Below are 19,216 nucleotides of genomic sequence, written 5' to 3'. Positions count from 1 at the left end.
AACAACACTGTCATTTCAGGCCTGTCAGGGAGTGAAGGAAGGACTGTTCTACATGTTGGGAAAAGAAAGGACCATTCCTCTAGCAACTCAGTGAGTTGTTAAGCCACAATTGTTTAAAGAACCTCATTAGCATAAGAAAAAGACTCTTGGTAGAAATGAATTAGCAGTCACAGTGCAGGTGAAGCAGACAGATAATATATGCAAGGTAATGGAATTTATTGTGAATATGGTCTAACACATGGCTGTCATCTCAGCCTGCTCTTTTTCTGATATATACTCCCATGTCATAGAAAAACAGCCTCACTGAAGTGTCCCACTCCATGTGGGAACAGAGCCTGTACCTGGAGAGTGTATCAACTTCTATGGCCCTTTGGGCATCTTTGGTCCAGAGCTCCCAGGGATGCTCACCATAACTGGCTGGCCCACCAAGGCCACCCCATGCCAGCCAGCGGTGGATTGCAACAATCTCATAACCGACACCTCTGGCAACTGAGTCAGGGAGAGGAGGCATTGAAGCACAGGTACATGTGTCTCAAACTGCAGGGACATATGAAGAAGGATCCAGTTGTCCTCCATGCAGTGCTTAAAACACACAGGTATACAGATCTCAGGTAAGATCCTGTCTGAATGTGGAGCAGTGAGCAGGAATGGAGACTTACAGGGACAGTCCTGCAAAACTTTTAGGTTGTATCACTGGGTTATTAATGTGCACAGAAACGTCTCTGTTAAGGAGTGATTCAGAGGATGGGGTTCTCAGCTGGTAAACAGGAGCCACATCTTCCCAAGACCAAGGGGTCACACTTATCTCTCCTTTCCTTGTGGCAAGGATCCCAAATACGAGGTATTACTGTCATTGTCATCATTGTCGTCATCGTCGTCATCATCATCATCATCATGACTTTGTATGGAAACACTGGTAACTGCTACTCTTTTGAAACCATGGTTAGCAGTGGTTGTTTGGAGAAAGAATAGAAGAAAAATAGAAGAAAAATAGAAGAAAAAAGAAATGAGCTCTTCTCAGACATATCCTCCCAACTCCTAGCCACCAACAATTTAGTGACTTCTTGGCATGGGCATTGTACCCATAACTCACATTTAAGAGTCAGCAATGGCTCTATGCTCTACACATTTCTCTGATATCTTTTGGATACATTACACTTCGGACCTCCTCAGCAGTCTACGGTGGTGAGTTGAGTTCATGCATGTGGCATATAGAATATGCTTGTTTTAAACTTGCTGGTTGAGTCTATGTGTCCCCCCCCAGCTTTTACAGTGGAAGGAATACTGAATCAGCATTCTTCATTCACCTTTCCCACACCACTCATGATTTTATAACCCCTTGTTATAAACCCTTTCAGTTATCCCTTCTCCAAACTGACGAGTCCACATTTATTTGGAGTCTTTTCATATGGAGGTTTGTACAAATGGTCCTGCCTAATTCACCTCACACTTTTCAGGAAGAAAAAATGTAGATATTATACTGTATAATCTGAGAAATAATATTTGATCATGTAATTAGACTGTATCATAGGCAAATGCACCAGGGAACAGAGTTAATGTTGCATGTACAACCTTAATTTTATTTCCTGACTTTTAAATGCCGAACTAGGCAACTTTAACATTTTCTTAATGCAATTTTTGTATGGAATATTATATAGCCTATTACATATGCATGCATATTGAAATATGAAATACATTAGGCTGTAGCACACAGATTGTGGCACACACATCTGAGTACTAGGTGTCGGCACTAGTCTTGACTGGCAGTGGCACAAAGTTACACAGGTCATTTCACAGTAGTGCTCTTAATGCTTTGGATGACACTGCCCTGTTGTTTATTTTCTATATACACTGTAAGTCTTACAAAGCAGTGTAACAGAGACTTTGTTTGAGAACATTTTTTTTTAATTTAATTGATGCTGCTTTTTACAAACTCCTTACAAACCTAGCCTTATTCAAATATCGAGGCTTCAGTAACTTAAAAGGAAAAGTATGTCCTCAGAAACTTTAAAAATTATGAAAATGTGAAAGAATACTATAAAAACATAAGTAATTTCCAAACATAATAATATCATGGCTTTACTTCCTGATCTCTGCAGACCTCCCTGGGTATGAAGACAGTACAATAGAAAGCTAAGAATTTCCCTTTTCAAGTGATAAGTGTAAGAAGTCCTTTTCTAGCTACAAAGGGCTATAAGATGATTGACTTCAAGGCTGACTTGTAAAGGATTAGACACTGTCCTTTCTCCATCTTGTTCCCCACTGTAATGTCAGGGTATCTCTGAAGCTACATGGCAGTTTTAGAGGTTAGAAGAAATCCTTTGCAGAGACATATTACTGAGCAAACTGCAGGGAAGACACTCGGATGAGCCAGAGTATGGGATTGATTGAAGTGGCTAATCTAAATAATTCAATACTCAGTCATCAAATGAAAAATAAAACACATCATACATGTGTCGTCATGAATGTGTGACACAAAAGGGTGCTGTCGGACATGGGGTGTCATTTCCCTGGTCAAAGACATCTAGTCTGTGTCAGGTTTACAAAAGGTTAATATCATATGACAGGAGCAAGAAATCTGCTGCCTTCAGAGGTTACTCTTGAAGAATGTCACCATGGACTGGATGGAATATACCACTAATAAATCACAGCAATGTTCTTCCAATAGACTAAGTGATTTTTTAAAAGGGCAAAAAAAATCAAATAACATATTCAGCTAACAGGTTTTGATCAGCCGATCATCTAGTGAATATTAAAAAAGCTGATCTGATGAATAAATTATTCAGTGGAAGCAGGAAAAATTAACAAATTATGTATTTGCTGAACAACAGCTAAACCATTCAGCATATATATAATTAAATATTTAGCCATACATATTTATATTGTTTCATCCAGGTGAATAAAAACTCCCGACTTTTTTTCTTTCTTCTGAGGAAAGTGGAAATAGCCTGTCTTCAGAAAGCTTGATCTCAGGTCAGCATCTCAGCGAAGCCAGCTTCATTTGCATTTTTAATCAGATGCCTATGTAAGTGAACATGTAAAATCTTAACTGTGCAAGTGTCAGATTTTAATATTTAGTTTTCCATTTTTCTGGATGCGTGTGTATCTGCATGACAGTGTGAAGAAAGAAAGGCTGTGTCTGTGCTCATGTTTTGGCTGGATGTATTTGAGCACCGTACCTTCTTTCAAGCCCAGACAGCTGTCTCTCTTGGTACTTGGGTTTTCCAGGAGCCAGAGCCTCTTGGTTTCAAACATACATATGTTCTGAAAACAATTAGGGAAGCTAATGCCCTTTCCTTGGAAAGCATGGTTTACTTCATCATTAATAGAGCTGATCAGAAAGGATTTTTATCTCGGCAAAAGAAAATTACAATAACCATTAAAAAATAAAACAAAAGGGGCTGGAGAATTACAGAGACAAAAAGAAAAAAAAAAGTTAAAAAATAAACCAAACCAAAACACCACAACCCTTTTTTTCTTAACAAGCTAAATCCTACATAAGTGAAATAGATGTTTGTGGAGGGAGAGCAAGAAATACTGTCTTCCTTGAAAAGCCACTTTCCTACCAGCTGAGAGGAAGATTTTCATAAATTTTTAAATGTTAGTCCAGATTAAAATAATGTAAATGACCTAAATTCTGATCTCCTTTACTCTAACTAAGGGTGGCAGAATCAGCACCAAAACCACTAGATATTTCTAAGGATGGTAGATGATAGAAGATTTCCTCAATTATAAAGACATTCAGGGACAGAGCATTAGTTAAAGTTAACTCTCCCCTCTCTGTTAATAGTCACAGGCAAGTTTCTCTCTCCTGTTTTAAGATGTAAATCCATTGTCACATAGCAAGGAAACAAGACTATGATAACAAGGATGCTGAATAATGGCCAGGATATAAAGAGATTCTCATGATAGAGTAATCAAAAAAGTAAATCTGATAGATGCTTGGGGTATTATCATATTATTGTCTAAGACAACCACACACATATATTTTTCTTTCAGATCCTTTGCATTTAAACAAGTAAAAGCGTACATTTTTATAGAATGTCACTTATTTGAAGAGCTGTTCTGAGATCACCTCTGGATGTCTTTTGGGTACAACTCATCTGTGTGCAGAGAGCCAGAGGTGGGTGGTGCATCAGGTGAATTTCAGCCTTTGCAAATACAACATCTGTACATTTGCCATTGAGCAAACACAGGTTTACCTATTTACTTTTTTTTCTAAGCAGATGCAGCTTGTGATGGACATGTCACCATGCATGAAGACTTGCGGAGTGATGGAATTTGTTCTCACTTGAAACCACAGAACCACAGCACCACAGCAGTCTCCTGGCCCTGCTCCCACACAATTTTGCCTTTATGTACTGCTGTCTTCCCGCCCGCCCCCCCCCCCCCCCCATTTCTTTTAATGTGGGTGTTTCAGTTAAGTTTGTGTTTCAAAGGTTTTAGCACCTCTCCCAACAGAGCCATTTTGTGTTGCACCAGCCAGTGTGCAGTCAAGGTCTCAGGAGACTCAGGGTTTTGCCTATTGATTTCCTTTTTTCTGGACTGTAAGTAATGATTTTTGCCTCCAAGGACAGCTTTTTGGGGTTTCCCACAGGATTACTAGTGTTACTTCTACACGATTATTAATGTAGAGGAAGTCCTTCATTTCATTTCCATGAAGTGATTGAACTCTGCATTTAAGAATGAGCTGTTAAATTGTCATGATTTCATGCAAGGTTTAGGGGCTGCCTGATAATGGAATAGTGATGGAGGCAAATGCAGGGAGGATTTTACACCCTCCAGTTCCTAACAGGCCCTCTTTAAAGCTGGGAAAGGCATCTAACCTGGGGTGAAGCCTATATTCAGCAAAGAATCCTGTGTCATCCCCATGCTTCCAGCATGGGTGGTATCTCCAGGCATCTGTCAGGCCTGTGTTTTCCATCAAATTAAGCCCAGGTGACTCTGCTTGGTAGATGCCGCATGGCTGATCATGTATATCCTGTTACGTGGAACTGCAGCCAGGTTCCCCATCTAGATGAGCTTGAGGAAGATTCCGCTTCCAGCTGTTTTCCTCTGTCCATCCCATCTGTGTTTTAACTGCAGCTGATGCGCACAGCTTGCCTGACAAAATACTTGGCAGTATTTCTGAACAGCCACCGAGCTGCGTAGGTGCCGGGCCCGAACATTAACACTTTGATGTGAAATATCAGTAACATCTCTACCTGGGGAAACCAGGTTTTTCCACTCTAATTGAGTTCTAGCTCGGTGTGACTTCTGTCCTGCAAGGACCACCCTTTTGCAGGCCTGGGTAACAGGGGCTGGAAAGCAGATGAAGGGCAGGATCTAGCAGCACCAGCGAGGGTCACATCACTTTGGCAAAGCAGCTCTACGTTACGTGGTACTGGCCGAGACAAGAGCACCAAGCCTGGGCAAAGACAAGAGCTAATGCTCCAGGAAGGTGAAGCTATTCCAAACTGCTCCGACATAGTGAAGCTTTTATAGGGCAGACAAAAGTTTGGACTCTGTTATGTCATCTGTTTCACCCATGATGTATTTCTAAAACATTCTCAGCAACAAGTACCATATACTATTTCTCCTTTCTTCAAACTGCTTTATGTAAGCTATCTTTAATTAAAACGAGCTTTTCCATGTGTCCACAATTGATTCCTTAAAATATTAATAATTTTCCCTACATCGAGTATCAAAGCCATTACTTTTTCCTGTGTGTCCTTTAACTATATTTAAATAATTCATTTATCCATTTTCCAGCCCTCAGGGAGACTGGTTCTTTTTTTTTTCTTTTTCTTTTTTTTTTTTTTTACACAATGTGATCCCATTTAAAACACAGGGTATTTCCTCCTCCTAAAGTTATAGGATGTTTTCTTTCTCGCCAGTGTTTACTCAGCACAAGAATCCAGCTAGCTACCATTTTATTAAGACACAAATGTAGCACGTAAATGTGTCTGCCTGTGTATAAATGCCCTTTCCACTGCTCATCAATCTTGCGCTAATTAGAAAGACAAAAATATTTTAAAACCAATTAATGTCACTGAGAAACATTCCAGTAATTCTCAAAATACAATGTATCAGTGATAGATACATTTCAATTATTTCCAAGCATTTTCACAGAACACTGAGTAAGCGTAAGGGAAAAGCAGGGGCTAAAAGCTGGGTCACTTGCCTGATGGATCTCTGACATAGGATGTGGATGAAGGTTTAAGTGAGACCAGCAGCTCATGTTCTCCCTCAAAAAGCTCCTGAGTCACCTGATTAAAGTGCAACCTTGACAAATATGCACAGCGTTGTCTCTCACAGTTGGAATCACCAAAGAGGCTAAAAACAGCACCATGCACTGCATAATCTCTAACCTCAGGGGACAACAAAAACAGAGAATTGCTGTGTCAATCTCATTTCCTTGTTAGGCTCATTATCATAAATGCAGGCCTTTGGTTTTGAATGCCACACTTCAATAACATTTACCTATCAACAGCCGCTGAAATATTGAATTCCACAGTCATCTTTTCCTTTTGATGCTTTCCCTTTTGTTTCTTTATCCATAAACATGAGCAACTGAGCTAAGCTTAAATTAACTAGCTGGGGTTAAATGTTTAGGGCATCAAATTATGGCTAGCCTGCTTGCAGAGTGGTTTAGATTACAGAGGAGAGTTGCCAATCTTAGCTCTCATCATGCACTCCAAATGCGCAGAGCAGTTCATGGCCAAATCCTGCATGCTTTAGTTATCGCAGGAGCACTGCTCCCATGAATAAGTGGAGCGAGATTTAGCCCCTGCTCAGAAGATAGAGATGAATCACACTTTTATTCTTTGAGTACCTCATGGTACCTTCAGCACAGGCATGTTCAGTGATTGATAGCCTGTGTCTAGATTGGGTATTTTTCTATATACTGACAAATATTCTGTTTGCGGCGATTTCTAGGGGCAGAGGAGTATACACTGCAGCAATGTTGGGTTTCTTGTTTTTCATTGTGCTCTTTATCTTTGTTTTGATTAGGTTTTTTTTCTGATGGTCAGTTCCTTCCCATCCTTTTTCCGCTCAGAGATCTCTGAAATAATCCTGTTACAGATCTCCAGCCCTTAGCGTCAGTAAAACAGTGGAAACTTGCATCAGTAAACAGGTAGGGAAAGACATAACCTCCGCTTCAGGGTCAAATCCCAAGTGGTAACACAGTCTAAGGGAAATGAAGGTGTTTGGCTTTCTTGAAATGAGCTGCTGGTATCAGCTAAGGCTTCTCTTTTTCTGCCTTTTTTTTTTTTTTTTTAAATTGATCAAGGTAAGGGCTGTGTCTTAACTGTTTTAATCCAGTGTGCAATCAAAATGGGACCATAATTCAGAGATAAATGTTGGGTTAATAGTAATTTCATGACTACATGCTACTCACGAGACCACTTGGGTGCTGTGAATGTGCTGTGCAGGGAGCGGCTGTGGCAGGGGGCAGCCCACAACTGCTTGCAGCAGGTACAGCTGCATCTGCCCATACTTCAAGACCATCCCTTCACCCAGACTGCCTTTTTGCCAGTCTAGGGCCACACTCCTCACCTGCAAAGCCATGTCAGTCCTTCTGCAAAAGGACTGCATACCTGTACAGAATTTTTAAGTAAAATAGTGTTCCCTTAAGAAGGGGCATCCCACAAAGCCAAAGGTGGGGCTGCCAGGGTTAAATGCTTCTGCTCCACAGGGCTGAGCTGCAGGAGCCCCTCATCTGAGGCACAACACACAGCCTTTGGGCCAGCACCAGAGTCCCTCCTCTGAAACTCAGGGGAAGAGTGGTAGAAGGAAAGAGGGGGCAGGTGAGCCCAATACATTTTTTAGGTCTACATACCCAGAAGAATCACTGGGTATGTAGACCCAAAAAGAGAGCAGAACAGATGAAAAGCCAAGCCTTCCTAAAAACAACCGAAGGGGCATTTGGTGGTGGGCACTGTCAAACCTCAGCAGAAGGAAATTCAGTGCATAAAGTATCTATTTCGTTTTCCTCTTGGCTGAGGTCCCCACCTTATTTCAGTGGCTTTGGACTCCTTTAACCCCAAACTGGCTTCTCTCTTCATGTCCGTAGAGATCCAGCATCTGCCTGATGAGCTGCAGGGACCCCAGATAAAGGAGGCAGCTTGGAGGACGTCACCTGCCAACCCCAGTTTTCTGCGTGAGGCTTGTGGTAGGGCAAGGGTTGTTTCCTCCAGCAGGAGCAGAGGGGTAGGCGTCAACACCAAACAGTAGCGAGTGCCTAGGGATGTAGTTGACACTTCAGCAGGTCATTTTGGGCTGTTTCTTTGAAACTAACTACTAACAGCCTAATATTAACTTTATACAATTTTATTAATGTACTGACCTGCGATAGCTGCTGGTCGCAGCTGCGGTAGAGGCCGGTCAGATGAGACAAGGTGGAGGACGCATTTCATTTCTGAGTGGAAGCAGAGTTTCTCTCTACACTTATTTCCAGTCTCTCTTTCGCATTACAGTACATTTTTTTTTTTTTAAGGCACAGGCGATCAAAGAGTCAGTCAGAAAACAAAAAGACTTATGATAGATTTTGCTTAAGTAAAGTAGTGATTTCTATTACACTAGCCTTTACTTAGAGGCTTTTGGCTGCTACAAGGAATTGATTTATTCTACTTGTCAAAAAAATCAAAACCAGCAACAGCCCAGCTCCTTGTACGCCCTGCCTGAAAGAAATGCCTGGCTTGTAGAAGTTAGCTCGACTTTTCTGCAGGAGAGGGGCCGAAGACCGCGGGAGTTAATTACATCAGTAGAGAAGGGTCGCTTCTCATTTCCAGCGAGCCCAACTCCGACTAAATAAATAAAGCTGAAATGGGAGAGCAATGACCACAATATGTGGCCGAAACTCCACGTGATGACAGAGGAATGATTTCCCACCACCACCGCTTAAATATAACTAAGGTGTTCTGTAATTTTACTTCCACAAGCCAGAGGGCTTATTGTAATCCTGATAAATTATAGCAGCAGAAGCAGGAGAGAAGTGGGACAGAAGAAGGGAAATGTTAATGCAAAATATAAAATTGCCTCGCAGAAAAAGAATGGGGAGAGCGAGCGAGCGGTTTGTTATCATTTATTTTTCTTCAACATATCATTCAGTTTCAGCTGTCTCCCATCTCACCCAGATCTCCACCATTTCTCAGAAACGTCTCTCGATGGCATCTCATTCTCCTCCTGTCTTTCACCAGCGCTTCATTATTTCTTAACTGTCCCTGAAAGGGTCTGGGCAGGAGGCGGGGGAGCGGCGGGGGGGGTGCAGCGGGGCCAGCCTTTGCCCCGGCGTCCGCCTCATTCCAGCACTTTGCAAAAAGCGGGGAGCCGGGGGGGGGTGGGGGGCGTTGCAAATAATGTTAAATGTGATTAATCTCCCGGATTCCTGGAAATATGACATGCATGAGTTACAGCGAAACCTCTTTTATTTCGCCATGAAATGCTTTTGCATAATGAGAAAGAAAATGTCCTCTGTGCCCTAATCAACTCTGACAGGTCCTGGACTCCCAAATACTTTTATTTACGGCATTATTTATTGCACCCCTGGTAAGCGGGGAGGCGGGCCGGCGGCTTGCTCGCTGCGGGGGGAGCAGGGCCAGGCCGGGCCGGGCAGGGCGGCGGGGGCAGCGGCGGCCGCGCTCCGCGCCCGGCACAGGGGTCACAAAGTTTTCGCGGCGGCTCCGCGCAGCGCGGCCCGGGCCGTGCCCCGCCGCCCCGGAGGGCCGTGCCGGCCCGGGCGGGGGGCGGGGGGTCGCGGGGGCTCCGCGGCCGCTCACTCCGCGCGGCGGCGCCCAGCGGCTCACCTGCCCCCGCGGCGGGGTGCCGGGGGCGGCGGCGGCCCCGCCAGAGCCCGCCTCCCCGCCCCGCTGCCATTAGCAGAGATTACCCTAAACACTTGCCGGTCGCCGCCCGTCTCCCTCCAGGCATTGGCGCGGCCGCCTGTCAATCAGGCCGGCGCCCTGCCGCGCCGTGGCTCCGCCGTGCCACAGAGACGAGCCGCGGCGGCGGCAGACACAGCCCCGGAGCGGGGCCGCGGCGGGCCGGGGGAGGCGGCGGAGGATGGAGGAGGAGATGCAGCCGGCGGAGGAGGGGCCCAGCACCCCCAAAATCTACAAGCAGCGGGGCCCCTACAGCGTCCTGAAGACCTTCCCCGGGAAGCGGGCGGCGCTGGCCAAGCGCTACGAGAGACCCACCATGGTGGAGGTGCCCCGCGGGCGCGGAGCGGGGCAGCCCTTCCCGCACGCCGCCGAGCCGCTGCCCTACGCGCCGCACGGCCCCTTCCCCAACGGGCCCGCCCGCCCCGCCGCCGCCCCCGGCGCTGCCCAGGGCCACCCCCGCCCGCCGCCGCCGCCGCCGGCCCCGAGCTCCTCGGGCCGCTACGGCCCCTGCCCGGCGGCGGCGGGGGGCGGCGGCGCGGAGCTGAGCGCAGGTACCCGCAACTCCTCTCCTCCGCCGTGCAACTTCGCGGGGCACTTTGCAGCAGGCGGGAGCGGGATGGGGGCCGCGGGCTCCCCCCCCCCCCGCACGCACACACGCGGCCCCCTCCCCCGGGGGGTGGCGGCGGGCTCGGCCCCTGGCGGGGGTGCCCCACCTCGGGGCCGGCGGCGGCCGGCGCCCCGGGGCTGGGCGCGGGGGGCGCGGGGCGAACGGCCGGCTCCGCCCGCCGGTCGGGCATCGCTAAAGTTCCCGGGGGCGGGCGGGGCCGGGGCGGCTGCCCGGCCGGCGGCGCCCCCGGGGCGGCGGGGGACCGGGGAGGAGGTGGCGGCCGCCCCCCCCCTCCCCCGCGCTGCCGTCGGGGCCGTGCCGCCAGCCGCCGGCGGGGCGAGCCGCCGCCGGGCGGTTCGCACCTGCGGGAGCGGCGCTGCCGTCTGCGGGGCGGGGGGGCAGCCCCGGGCTGGCGGTCGCGGCCGGAGGGGGGGCGGCAGGCCGGGGCTGGCTGCCGGAGGGAGCCGCTGGTGACGGCGAGGCTGCTGGTACAGGGGTGGCGGTTTTCACAGAGGGGAAATAGATCGGCTGCTCGCCCGCACCGTTTCCGTAAGATGCAGCGAGGAACGGGAGATCGGGTTATTTCATTTTTTTTTTCTTTAAAGGTGTAAGATACCGAGATGCTGAAGGCATATCTTTCTTCTGGTGATGGCTTGGAGTTAAAAACCACGTAGATCTTGATATGCAACCTAAATTTGGCATCAGGAAATGGGAAATTGCATCTTTAAGCAGAGTACAATCAAAAATGAATTACAATAAATCCTATATAATTGCATAGGTCATTCTCTTTAATGAGATTTTATTAACCTGACTGTCAAGCTTTTGAGTCAGGCAGATATTTTATCTTCTTCAACTGATAAAAGTGTCAGCTATAAACCACCATATAAATATTCATAAATCTACACATCTGTGGCAGCCTATCAGCATCATTCTTTTGGACATTAAAAGCATTCTAATTACTTTCTGTCTAGCAGAGCTGAAATGCTGCCTGTTATAGTATGTGCTTGGCAGGCATGATTGCTTTTGTTTGCCATCACAAATAGCAGCATCCTATTTTATATACTGATGGTCCAGAATATATTCAGGGTTTGACTGAACAGGATGAATGTTATGAAGCACCATCTGGTTTTGATAACATCGGGTATATTAACTCATCTGTTAATTTTTGACACATCATTGATTTATTTATTTAGAAAAATTGGATCCTGTTTTGGTATGTTGCTGTTTGCCTTTGTAACAAATGTGATGACATTTCCTTACTAAACAGGGAGATATGCTAGTTAATAGGATATATGGCTGTGTTTTAATGCCTGTTTTTGCACAGAAGCAGCCGTGTACTGGATTAATTTTATCATGTCTTGTTACAAATAATTCAAGTACTTTGCCAAAAAAGTTTAATACTTGAATAGATTAGCCTGAAAATTCACGGCTCTGACACGTCGTCCTGTGATCCGTGGCAGAAGGTCATCTTTTCTTTTTTCTTGAAAGTACTTCTTATGAAATGCCCAAATGGTGGTAGTTCAGTATTTTTTTGTAGCCCACAATCAAAACGTTGCCGATACATGTGACACCTACGTTTCTTTACAGAAGCAGACTACACCATGGAAAACAGCTGTATGGTAGATGATATATGAGGCCAAATTCACAGCAAAACCCTCTGGGCTTTGATGAGCAGAAGTTTGGACTTTCTCATGCCTCTGTAGACTGTACTAACCGGGTGCTGTGCTAGAACAGGCTTCAGAGCTTGGCATTGATTCAGTCCTATGCTGAAAGAAAAAGGTAGTTAAGGAACAGCCATTTGTGCACTGAAGTTCTGTGAAGTCCCTGTCCTGTCACGTACACATCCAGGCTTTACTTTAGGTTCCTATATAGGTCCCAACATAGCCTTCTCTCAGCTAAGACTTAAGTACCAAGCCAAACAGAACAGGAGAAAACAAACCAAAAACTTGTTACTGTGTGCAGAAGTGGAATTTTGTACAAGTTGTTACCAGAGGCTGATAAAGCAAGTAGCAAGGTTTAGACCTCCTGGGTATGGTAATCCTGAGGTACGAGCTTTGCTGATCCTACTTGGTGGTGGAGAAGCACCAGGTGCTTGTGTTGGAGGAGGTGTGGCACCAATAAGCTGAGCAGGGAGCTGTGAGGGTGAGCTAGGGGGGACCTCGGGGATGTATGTATGTGAAGTGCTTCCATCTTGTCATCCAGAGCCTTGAAATGCTCTTAACAAATGTGTGAGCCAATTTAATAGCTCAGACTGCTGCTCGGGAAGCAGAACTGGGGTTTTGCCACAGGGGAGTGGGAGTGTTTGTCCGTGCTCCGTGCATGGTTGCTCTGTGCTTTGCCCGATGCCCACAGGGTCTCTGCCCACCCAGCTCCTGGGTTCCCCACAGCAGCAAGGGGCACAGGCTGGGCCCTTTCCAGAGCACCTCATAGCCAGAGGTTCATCTTCCAAGTGGTGGATGTTGTAGGAAGGGAAGGATCCAGCCTTTAGCACGTATCCACAGCTGCAGGTCCACTGGGTTGTTCTCCACAAGGCAAGACAGTCACCATCCCTGACTCGCACAGTTTTCCCACGTAGCTTACCCGTCGCACTTGGTGGGTGATTACTTGAATGAAGGGGTGGAGGGCTGTGGATCACGGTTTTGTAGGGACACCCATTTTGCAAGGTCAATTTCAGAGATTCCCCTCTTTTTGCTGATAACTCTCCACTTGTCCAGGCAACAGTGAGCAAGCTGGCTAGTAAAATACCATTCCTGGGATGTCTAACTAGGTGCTAGCAACTTAAACCTTAATGCAGTTGGTTCTTAATCTTCAGGCATGACATTTCTGGCCCCTTGGGAGTCAGAGCACCAAGTTTTCTTTTGAGAGTGGGCATCTCACACACAGCCACAAGTAAGGACTCTTCCTGATTTTTTTTAAGCTTTTCCTAATGGTTGAAGCTCTTGCCAAGAATGAATTGTTTCTTCCTCAGTCCCTCTCTTAAGAGACCACCCTGGCCTGCAAACTCCACAAGAATTGCAGGAAGTGGGGTTAGCAGAAGGAGGAAAAGCAGGTGTTCTTCATCCTGTGACATGGTGAGGAAAGATCTAGCTCAGGATCCCATCTTGTAGAGAAAGATCCTGAATGAGAAATGTCATCTTACAGTGAGAAATGTGGAGCTGCGCTGCAACACAAGCCTTCTCTGCTCTACTGAATAGTGGTTACCCTGACCACTGCTGCTGCAGTAAGCCACACAAACAGGTACATTCAAAGCACCAGCAGATACCCATTTTCTCCTGTAAAATATTAATTTTTTAATAGTCTGTTCAGATTATTTTCCTGGTACGAAAACAGTGTGTGTCTTTGTGTTTGGTAGCATGTACGTTAAACAGTATCTTAGTCCACCAAAGAAAGTCTTCTTCCTTAGGAAGGCATGTTGTAGACCTTACAACGTGCCTTAAATTTTAAGGTGGGCTTTGATGAAAATAGAGAAGAGCAGAGCTGTCTTAGAGCTGTTATTCCAGTGATAACACCTGGCATGTTTAACTTGACCAGTTAATAAAACTTCTATCATGTCTAGACTGATCAAAGTGTTTTTAAGTGAACAAAGAAGGTGAAGATCATTTTTTTGGCCTGCACTGAGAAGTTGGGAACCCTCATCTAGAAGTAGATTGTCAGATCAGTACTGCAGTGATCAAACACTTGCAGTCTTCATCCAGTGGGCTATCAGTGGTCTTCATGCAAAATCCTCTAGAAAGCACCACTTAATTATGGGAGGTGTCAAATGCTTTCAGTTTTGTGACCCAATCATAGATATTTACAGCAGTGTTCATATCTAAAAACATAATGACAAAGTCTGTATGAATGGATAGTCATTTGGGAGGGTACAGAGCTGCTGCCCCAGGACCTAAATTAATAATAATATGATACTAATAAAAAAAATCAAGAAATACAAATCATCAGGTGAGAGGACTGAAACACTGCAAGGTAAAGTGTGAGATGATTGAAATTGCTAAGAAGCCTGGACTTTGGAATCTTGCTGAAAATTAAGCACCAATGAATACATGCCCTGCAGGGGAGAGTGTATGGTATTGAGTTCAGACCCACTCAATAATTAAGACTTCTTAAACCAGCTGCCCAAGATTACGAAGGAAACTATGGAAAAGCCACCACCTGAATCCAGAGCCACTGAGACCCAGCACGATTCCTTAGTAATAAAGCTGTCTGGTCTAAGTATTGAAAAGATCCTCAGGTGTAGGAAAAGCTGATGTTACACCTGCCAGTCTTTCGAGACATCTTTCTGATGCATCAGTGTATGTTGTCAGGTTGAGTTTTGGAAGTTTGTTCTTCCTAAAACACTGGTTTTAGTCTGGCACTTGGATAAGAAGCCCTGTAGTTCAGCATGAATGAGAAAAAGATGTAAAGATGAATGCGGTATTTGGGAGCTGGTACCTGATTTGCCATATGATGGTATCTTCTGGTTGCTTGCACTCTTAAATAATCTGGTTAGGAATACTGACACTTTTAGCCATTTAATCCTGCTCTGTTAGCACTTTATGGGCCTGATCTGGCAAGTCCACCTTTAGGCAAAAGTCTAGTTAAAGCCAATAGAAGTTCTGTAAGACTAAAGACTGCGGGGTCTGAGGAATTACATAGTTGGTGAGCGTCATAATAAGGAAAAGGAGTATCACAGTAAGACTTTCATAAACTGTTTACACCGTTTTAGTCCGGTGCAGTCATTTCAATAGAATCCTCCGTTCCTAGAAAATACATATATTACATTAAATCAATTAGGGATCATAGATGAGTGATTATTCAGCAGTAATCACATAAAAACAACTTTTTGTCATTTCTTAGTGATTAGACATTGCACAGTGCTTGCATTTCTAATTACAGTCAGTCCGTAAAAGCTGAAATCCCAGTTTTTATGATATATGCTAAATGGGCAGCATTTGTTTTTGTTTCTTCTCCATCACAAGAAATAACCGCAGTTATCATTCTCATTTAGGGTTGTTCAGACTGTGGGTACGTGTACTGTTGCTGATGTAGAAGTCGCTTCAAAGTAGTACCCGCTTCAGCACAGAGACAGATGTTTCCAGAACGCGTGCTGAGAACATCCCTCGCTATTACTGCCCAGCAGTACCCACAAAAAAAACATTTGCAAATCTTTGTGCTAGCATTTCAGAATAGTCCTGCCTTGTCATGACTTTCATTTTTAAATCTTTGAGTATGGGTTAAAGTTAAGAAAAAAAACGGTAATTGCTGTTACTGTGTCTTTGTAGTTGATCTGATACTGAACTGAAGATTAAATCAATACTGTCATTTCTGTATAAAATTTCGGTTACATTTTAAGCCAGTATCACGGTGAATATGCCTAATGCATTCAATTTTATAAAAGAACTCATCATTAATTTTATCTTTACTGATATTAGTGTGTATTATAGAATTCTTCAGAAACGGGTATGTGAAATGTCAGGTTACTTTTTGCCATATTTTAGGAGAAACAATAATATTAGAGTAACATCTCTCATGCTAATCTAATCCCTTTTCAGTTGTTTCATTCATATTTTGTCCCCTTGCAACAAGGATATGCAAAGAATGAGTGACTGTTTTGTCAACAAGGACCATAATGATTAAAATACAAACAGTAAATATGACTTAAGGTCTGGAATCAGATTATAGGATTAAAATGAATGAAAAAACTGTTCTGCAGCAGGATTGCAAAGTTCTGATCAATATCATCCTGTAATAATTTTAAAGGGAAAATGTGGGAAGTAAAGAAGTAAAGCAGAGAAAGCATAGCTTGAAGTTCTTGGGGATGCTTGAGTTTCTTGATTTTCTTCTGGTCTATCACTAGGTCCCAGCCAGAAATCTGCAAAGTCACTGGGGTTCTGTGCTTTTAACTGATGTTACATCTGTTGTGCTGTGTTATTTTGAGCTTGCATCATAAGGGTTAAAGACAGGACAGCAGGTATGGAGGCTATAGAGCACCTGGCCCCTCACCAGCACCCACTTGCAAAGAGGGCAGCCGTGCCCCTGCATTTCTGCCCTTTTTGAGTTTGTAGTGTGGACAGAGGGCAATGCTTAACGTTTCGCATCAAAGATGTGTTGGAGAAATCTGCCCTGGTTTGTCTGAGCCTGTCTACAAGGGTGTGGTGTGACTCGTTAGCACAAGAGGCTGATTGCAAGGATGTTCTTGGGGCCAGCCCAATCCTTCCTTCACATGCTGGTGGGCTTTCTCTTCTCGGCCCTGGGCAGCCTTGCAGCCCAGCACTGCACCTGTGCTGGCTCTGTCCCCCTCACGTCCCTGCTCTTACGGCGAAGATCACGTGCCTGGGTGCCATGCCGGGCAGGTCTCCTCGGGCTGCCTTCAAGGCTGGAGGCACTTGTGTGCTGCTTCAGCCTGGCCCTCTTTGCAGAGATCTGGAGGATGGTAAAAATGCAGATCAGTGTTCTTTCAAATATTCTTCAGGCCAGCTGTACTAACCTTGGTGTGAAGTAGATTTTCCACCAGAAGGTGTATCTTCTGTGTCGTGGAGAAGTACTGTGAGAAGTGCCACCTCTTTAAAGGCCCAAATTCTGAACCTTTCTGTTCTTTACGTATTATCAGTGTGATGAGGCCAAGTTTTCATCTCTCCTGATGAAGTTAAGATAAATGAAGGTCTGGGGTGCTTAGTCTCATTTATGTAGCAGGTTGCCTTTTCAAAAGTAAATGCATTTGTCACTTTCTAAAAGTCAAGCCTGCCTGAGAAAGCTCTCCAAAATTGGCAGCGCTTAAACCTACCAGTCTTTTTTTTTCTTTTTTCTCCTCATGCAAAATGTTAGTTACATCTTCTTAGACACCTAGAGGAACTCAGCTATGAATAAGCTAAAAAAATCTAAAAGGCATTATTTTTATTGGGGAACCTAACAGGTCGTATCATAAATGTCATGGTCATTTTCCATCCACGTCCAAGAGCTGTTACAGAGCTTGGGCTGTATACATAGCCACTGCAGAATGAAACATCCTACTGTGTAGGTTTAGGTTGTAGCTGCTATTGCTCCCTGAGACGTGACACCTCCTGTCACTAGAGGCAGGTCTGATTAGGTGCAGCATGGCATCTTTACCCTACTTCCAGATCTGGGCTGCTGCTTCCAGAAACTGCTGCACAGCCCTATGTAGGGTTTCCTGATTATGTCCAGAGAAGCTTGAAGAATCTGTACTGCTCTTTGCTGCATGATACTGGGCTGCCCACAAACTCATAGGAGGTCAGCAGGACAGAAAAAAATTCCTCTTCTGACCAGAGGAGCTTCGTAGTTTACATTTGATGCCTTTCCTCAGTGTGAGAAGAGGGGTTTGTGCTTATTGCTCTTGAGTTGTTCTTGGACATACCTGGAACTTAAAGCAAAAGGAACAGAAACAAAGTCCATAGAATTGGGAGTGGGTCATGTGAAGTGTCTCATGCATAGTGTCAAGCAAGTGCAGCAAAGATGAAAGTTGGGGGGGGGGGGGGGGAAGCTTGGAAGCCTTGTTGGAGAGGAACAGGGCATAGGATGAAGGTGTAGTGCAAAGTCCTGCAAATATGTACTGGCAATACCCACCAGCAGCCTGAAGTAGGCTTCCACAGATAGGATGGAATTTGTATCTTCTTCCCCATTTACTTTCTTAGTCCCTCTGAAAGAAGATGGCAGTAAGCAGTGACTGTCATCACAATGCGTTTCTGATGAACAGCAAGGGCATGAGGGCACTCTCAAAATAGAAGCAAAGTCAGGGTTGTTTTAAATCACAGTGTTGCAGAAGTATTAAAGCAGAAGCCATAATTTTAATGTGTTCAGAAATAAAATGCATGCTACTGTAAACAGTTCTGTACATCCATCTAGCTGCTACTGCCTGGCATAACCTTTTGCATTGGGTTTCTGTGATTCATCTTTTCTTTTGTTGCAGAGAGTCGAATGATTCTGGATGCCTTTGCCCAACAATGCAGCCGGGTTCTAAGTCTCTTAAATTGTGGTGGAAAACTACTGGACAACAACCACTCTCAGTCCATGATTTCTTGTATAAAGCAGGAAAACCCAAATTATAGTGAAAGACAAGAGCAATGTCAGCTTGGGAAAATGGTCCATAGTCAGACGTCAGACATTTTAGACATAGAGATGCAGTATATGCAAAAGAAGCAACAAACCTCAGCCTTTCTGAGAGTTTTTACCGATTCCCTTCAGAACTATTTGCTTTCTGGGAGCTTTCCTTCTCAGAACACCTCATCAGTAAATGATTTTAGCCATTTGGCAGATGTGGATCCACTTTCAACCTCTCCAGTACATACTTTAGGTGGATGGACATCTCCAGCAACATCTGAATCTCATGGTCACCCATCATCTTCTACACTTCCAGAGGAGGAAGAGGAGGAAGAGGAAGAAGGTTACTGCCCTCGATGTCAAGAGCTAGAGCAGGAGGTAATTTCATTGCAACAAGAAAATGAGGAACTTCGTAGAAAATTGGAGAGCATTCCAGGTAAATAATCCCCTGCCATCTGATACTGTCAGTCAGTGATAAAAACAGTTTGGGTAGTAGTTTGTTTGAAGTTGTTCTCATCATTTTTTAATATTGCGATCATAGCAATCGAACACTGGAATTTGTCTCCAGCCAAAATTCCTGTAGCTGTGCCCGGCAGAAAATTATCTTCTGGTACTCATCCATATGGATCTTGATTCCTAGATTAGTAGGCTGTGTTCAGGATGGGGTGTACTGTTAATCCCAAATTCCAAACATCAGGTGGTTTGTCACAGTAAT

At 44.9% G+C, this 19,216-nt stretch overlaps 1 protein-coding gene across 2 annotated transcripts in view; it reads left to right on the top strand.

Moving 5' to 3' along the window:
- Positions 1-9,986: 9,986 nt before the first annotated feature.
- BEND4 (BEN domain containing 4) overlaps positions 9,987-19,216 on the top strand; it is a 29,693-nt gene continuing 20,463 nt past the window's right edge. For both annotated transcript variants that reach the window (XM_055700736.1, XM_055700728.1), the window contains exons 1-2: positions 9,987-10,414; positions 18,371-18,937. In XM_055700736.1, coding sequence (XP_055556711.1) covers positions 10,045-10,414; positions 18,371-18,937 — 937 coding nt within the window. In that variant the 5' untranslated portion in view covers positions 9,987-10,044. The remainder of the gene's footprint in view (positions 10,415-18,370; positions 18,938-19,216) is intronic.

The sequence above is a fragment of the Falco cherrug genome, chromosome 1, assembly GCF_023634085.1.
Source record: "Falco cherrug isolate bFalChe1 chromosome 1, bFalChe1.pri, whole genome shotgun sequence".
In the NCBI taxonomy this organism is placed as follows: domain Eukaryota; kingdom Metazoa; phylum Chordata; class Aves; order Falconiformes; family Falconidae; genus Falco; species Falco cherrug.
This window is presented reverse-complemented; position numbering and strand designations above follow the sequence as displayed.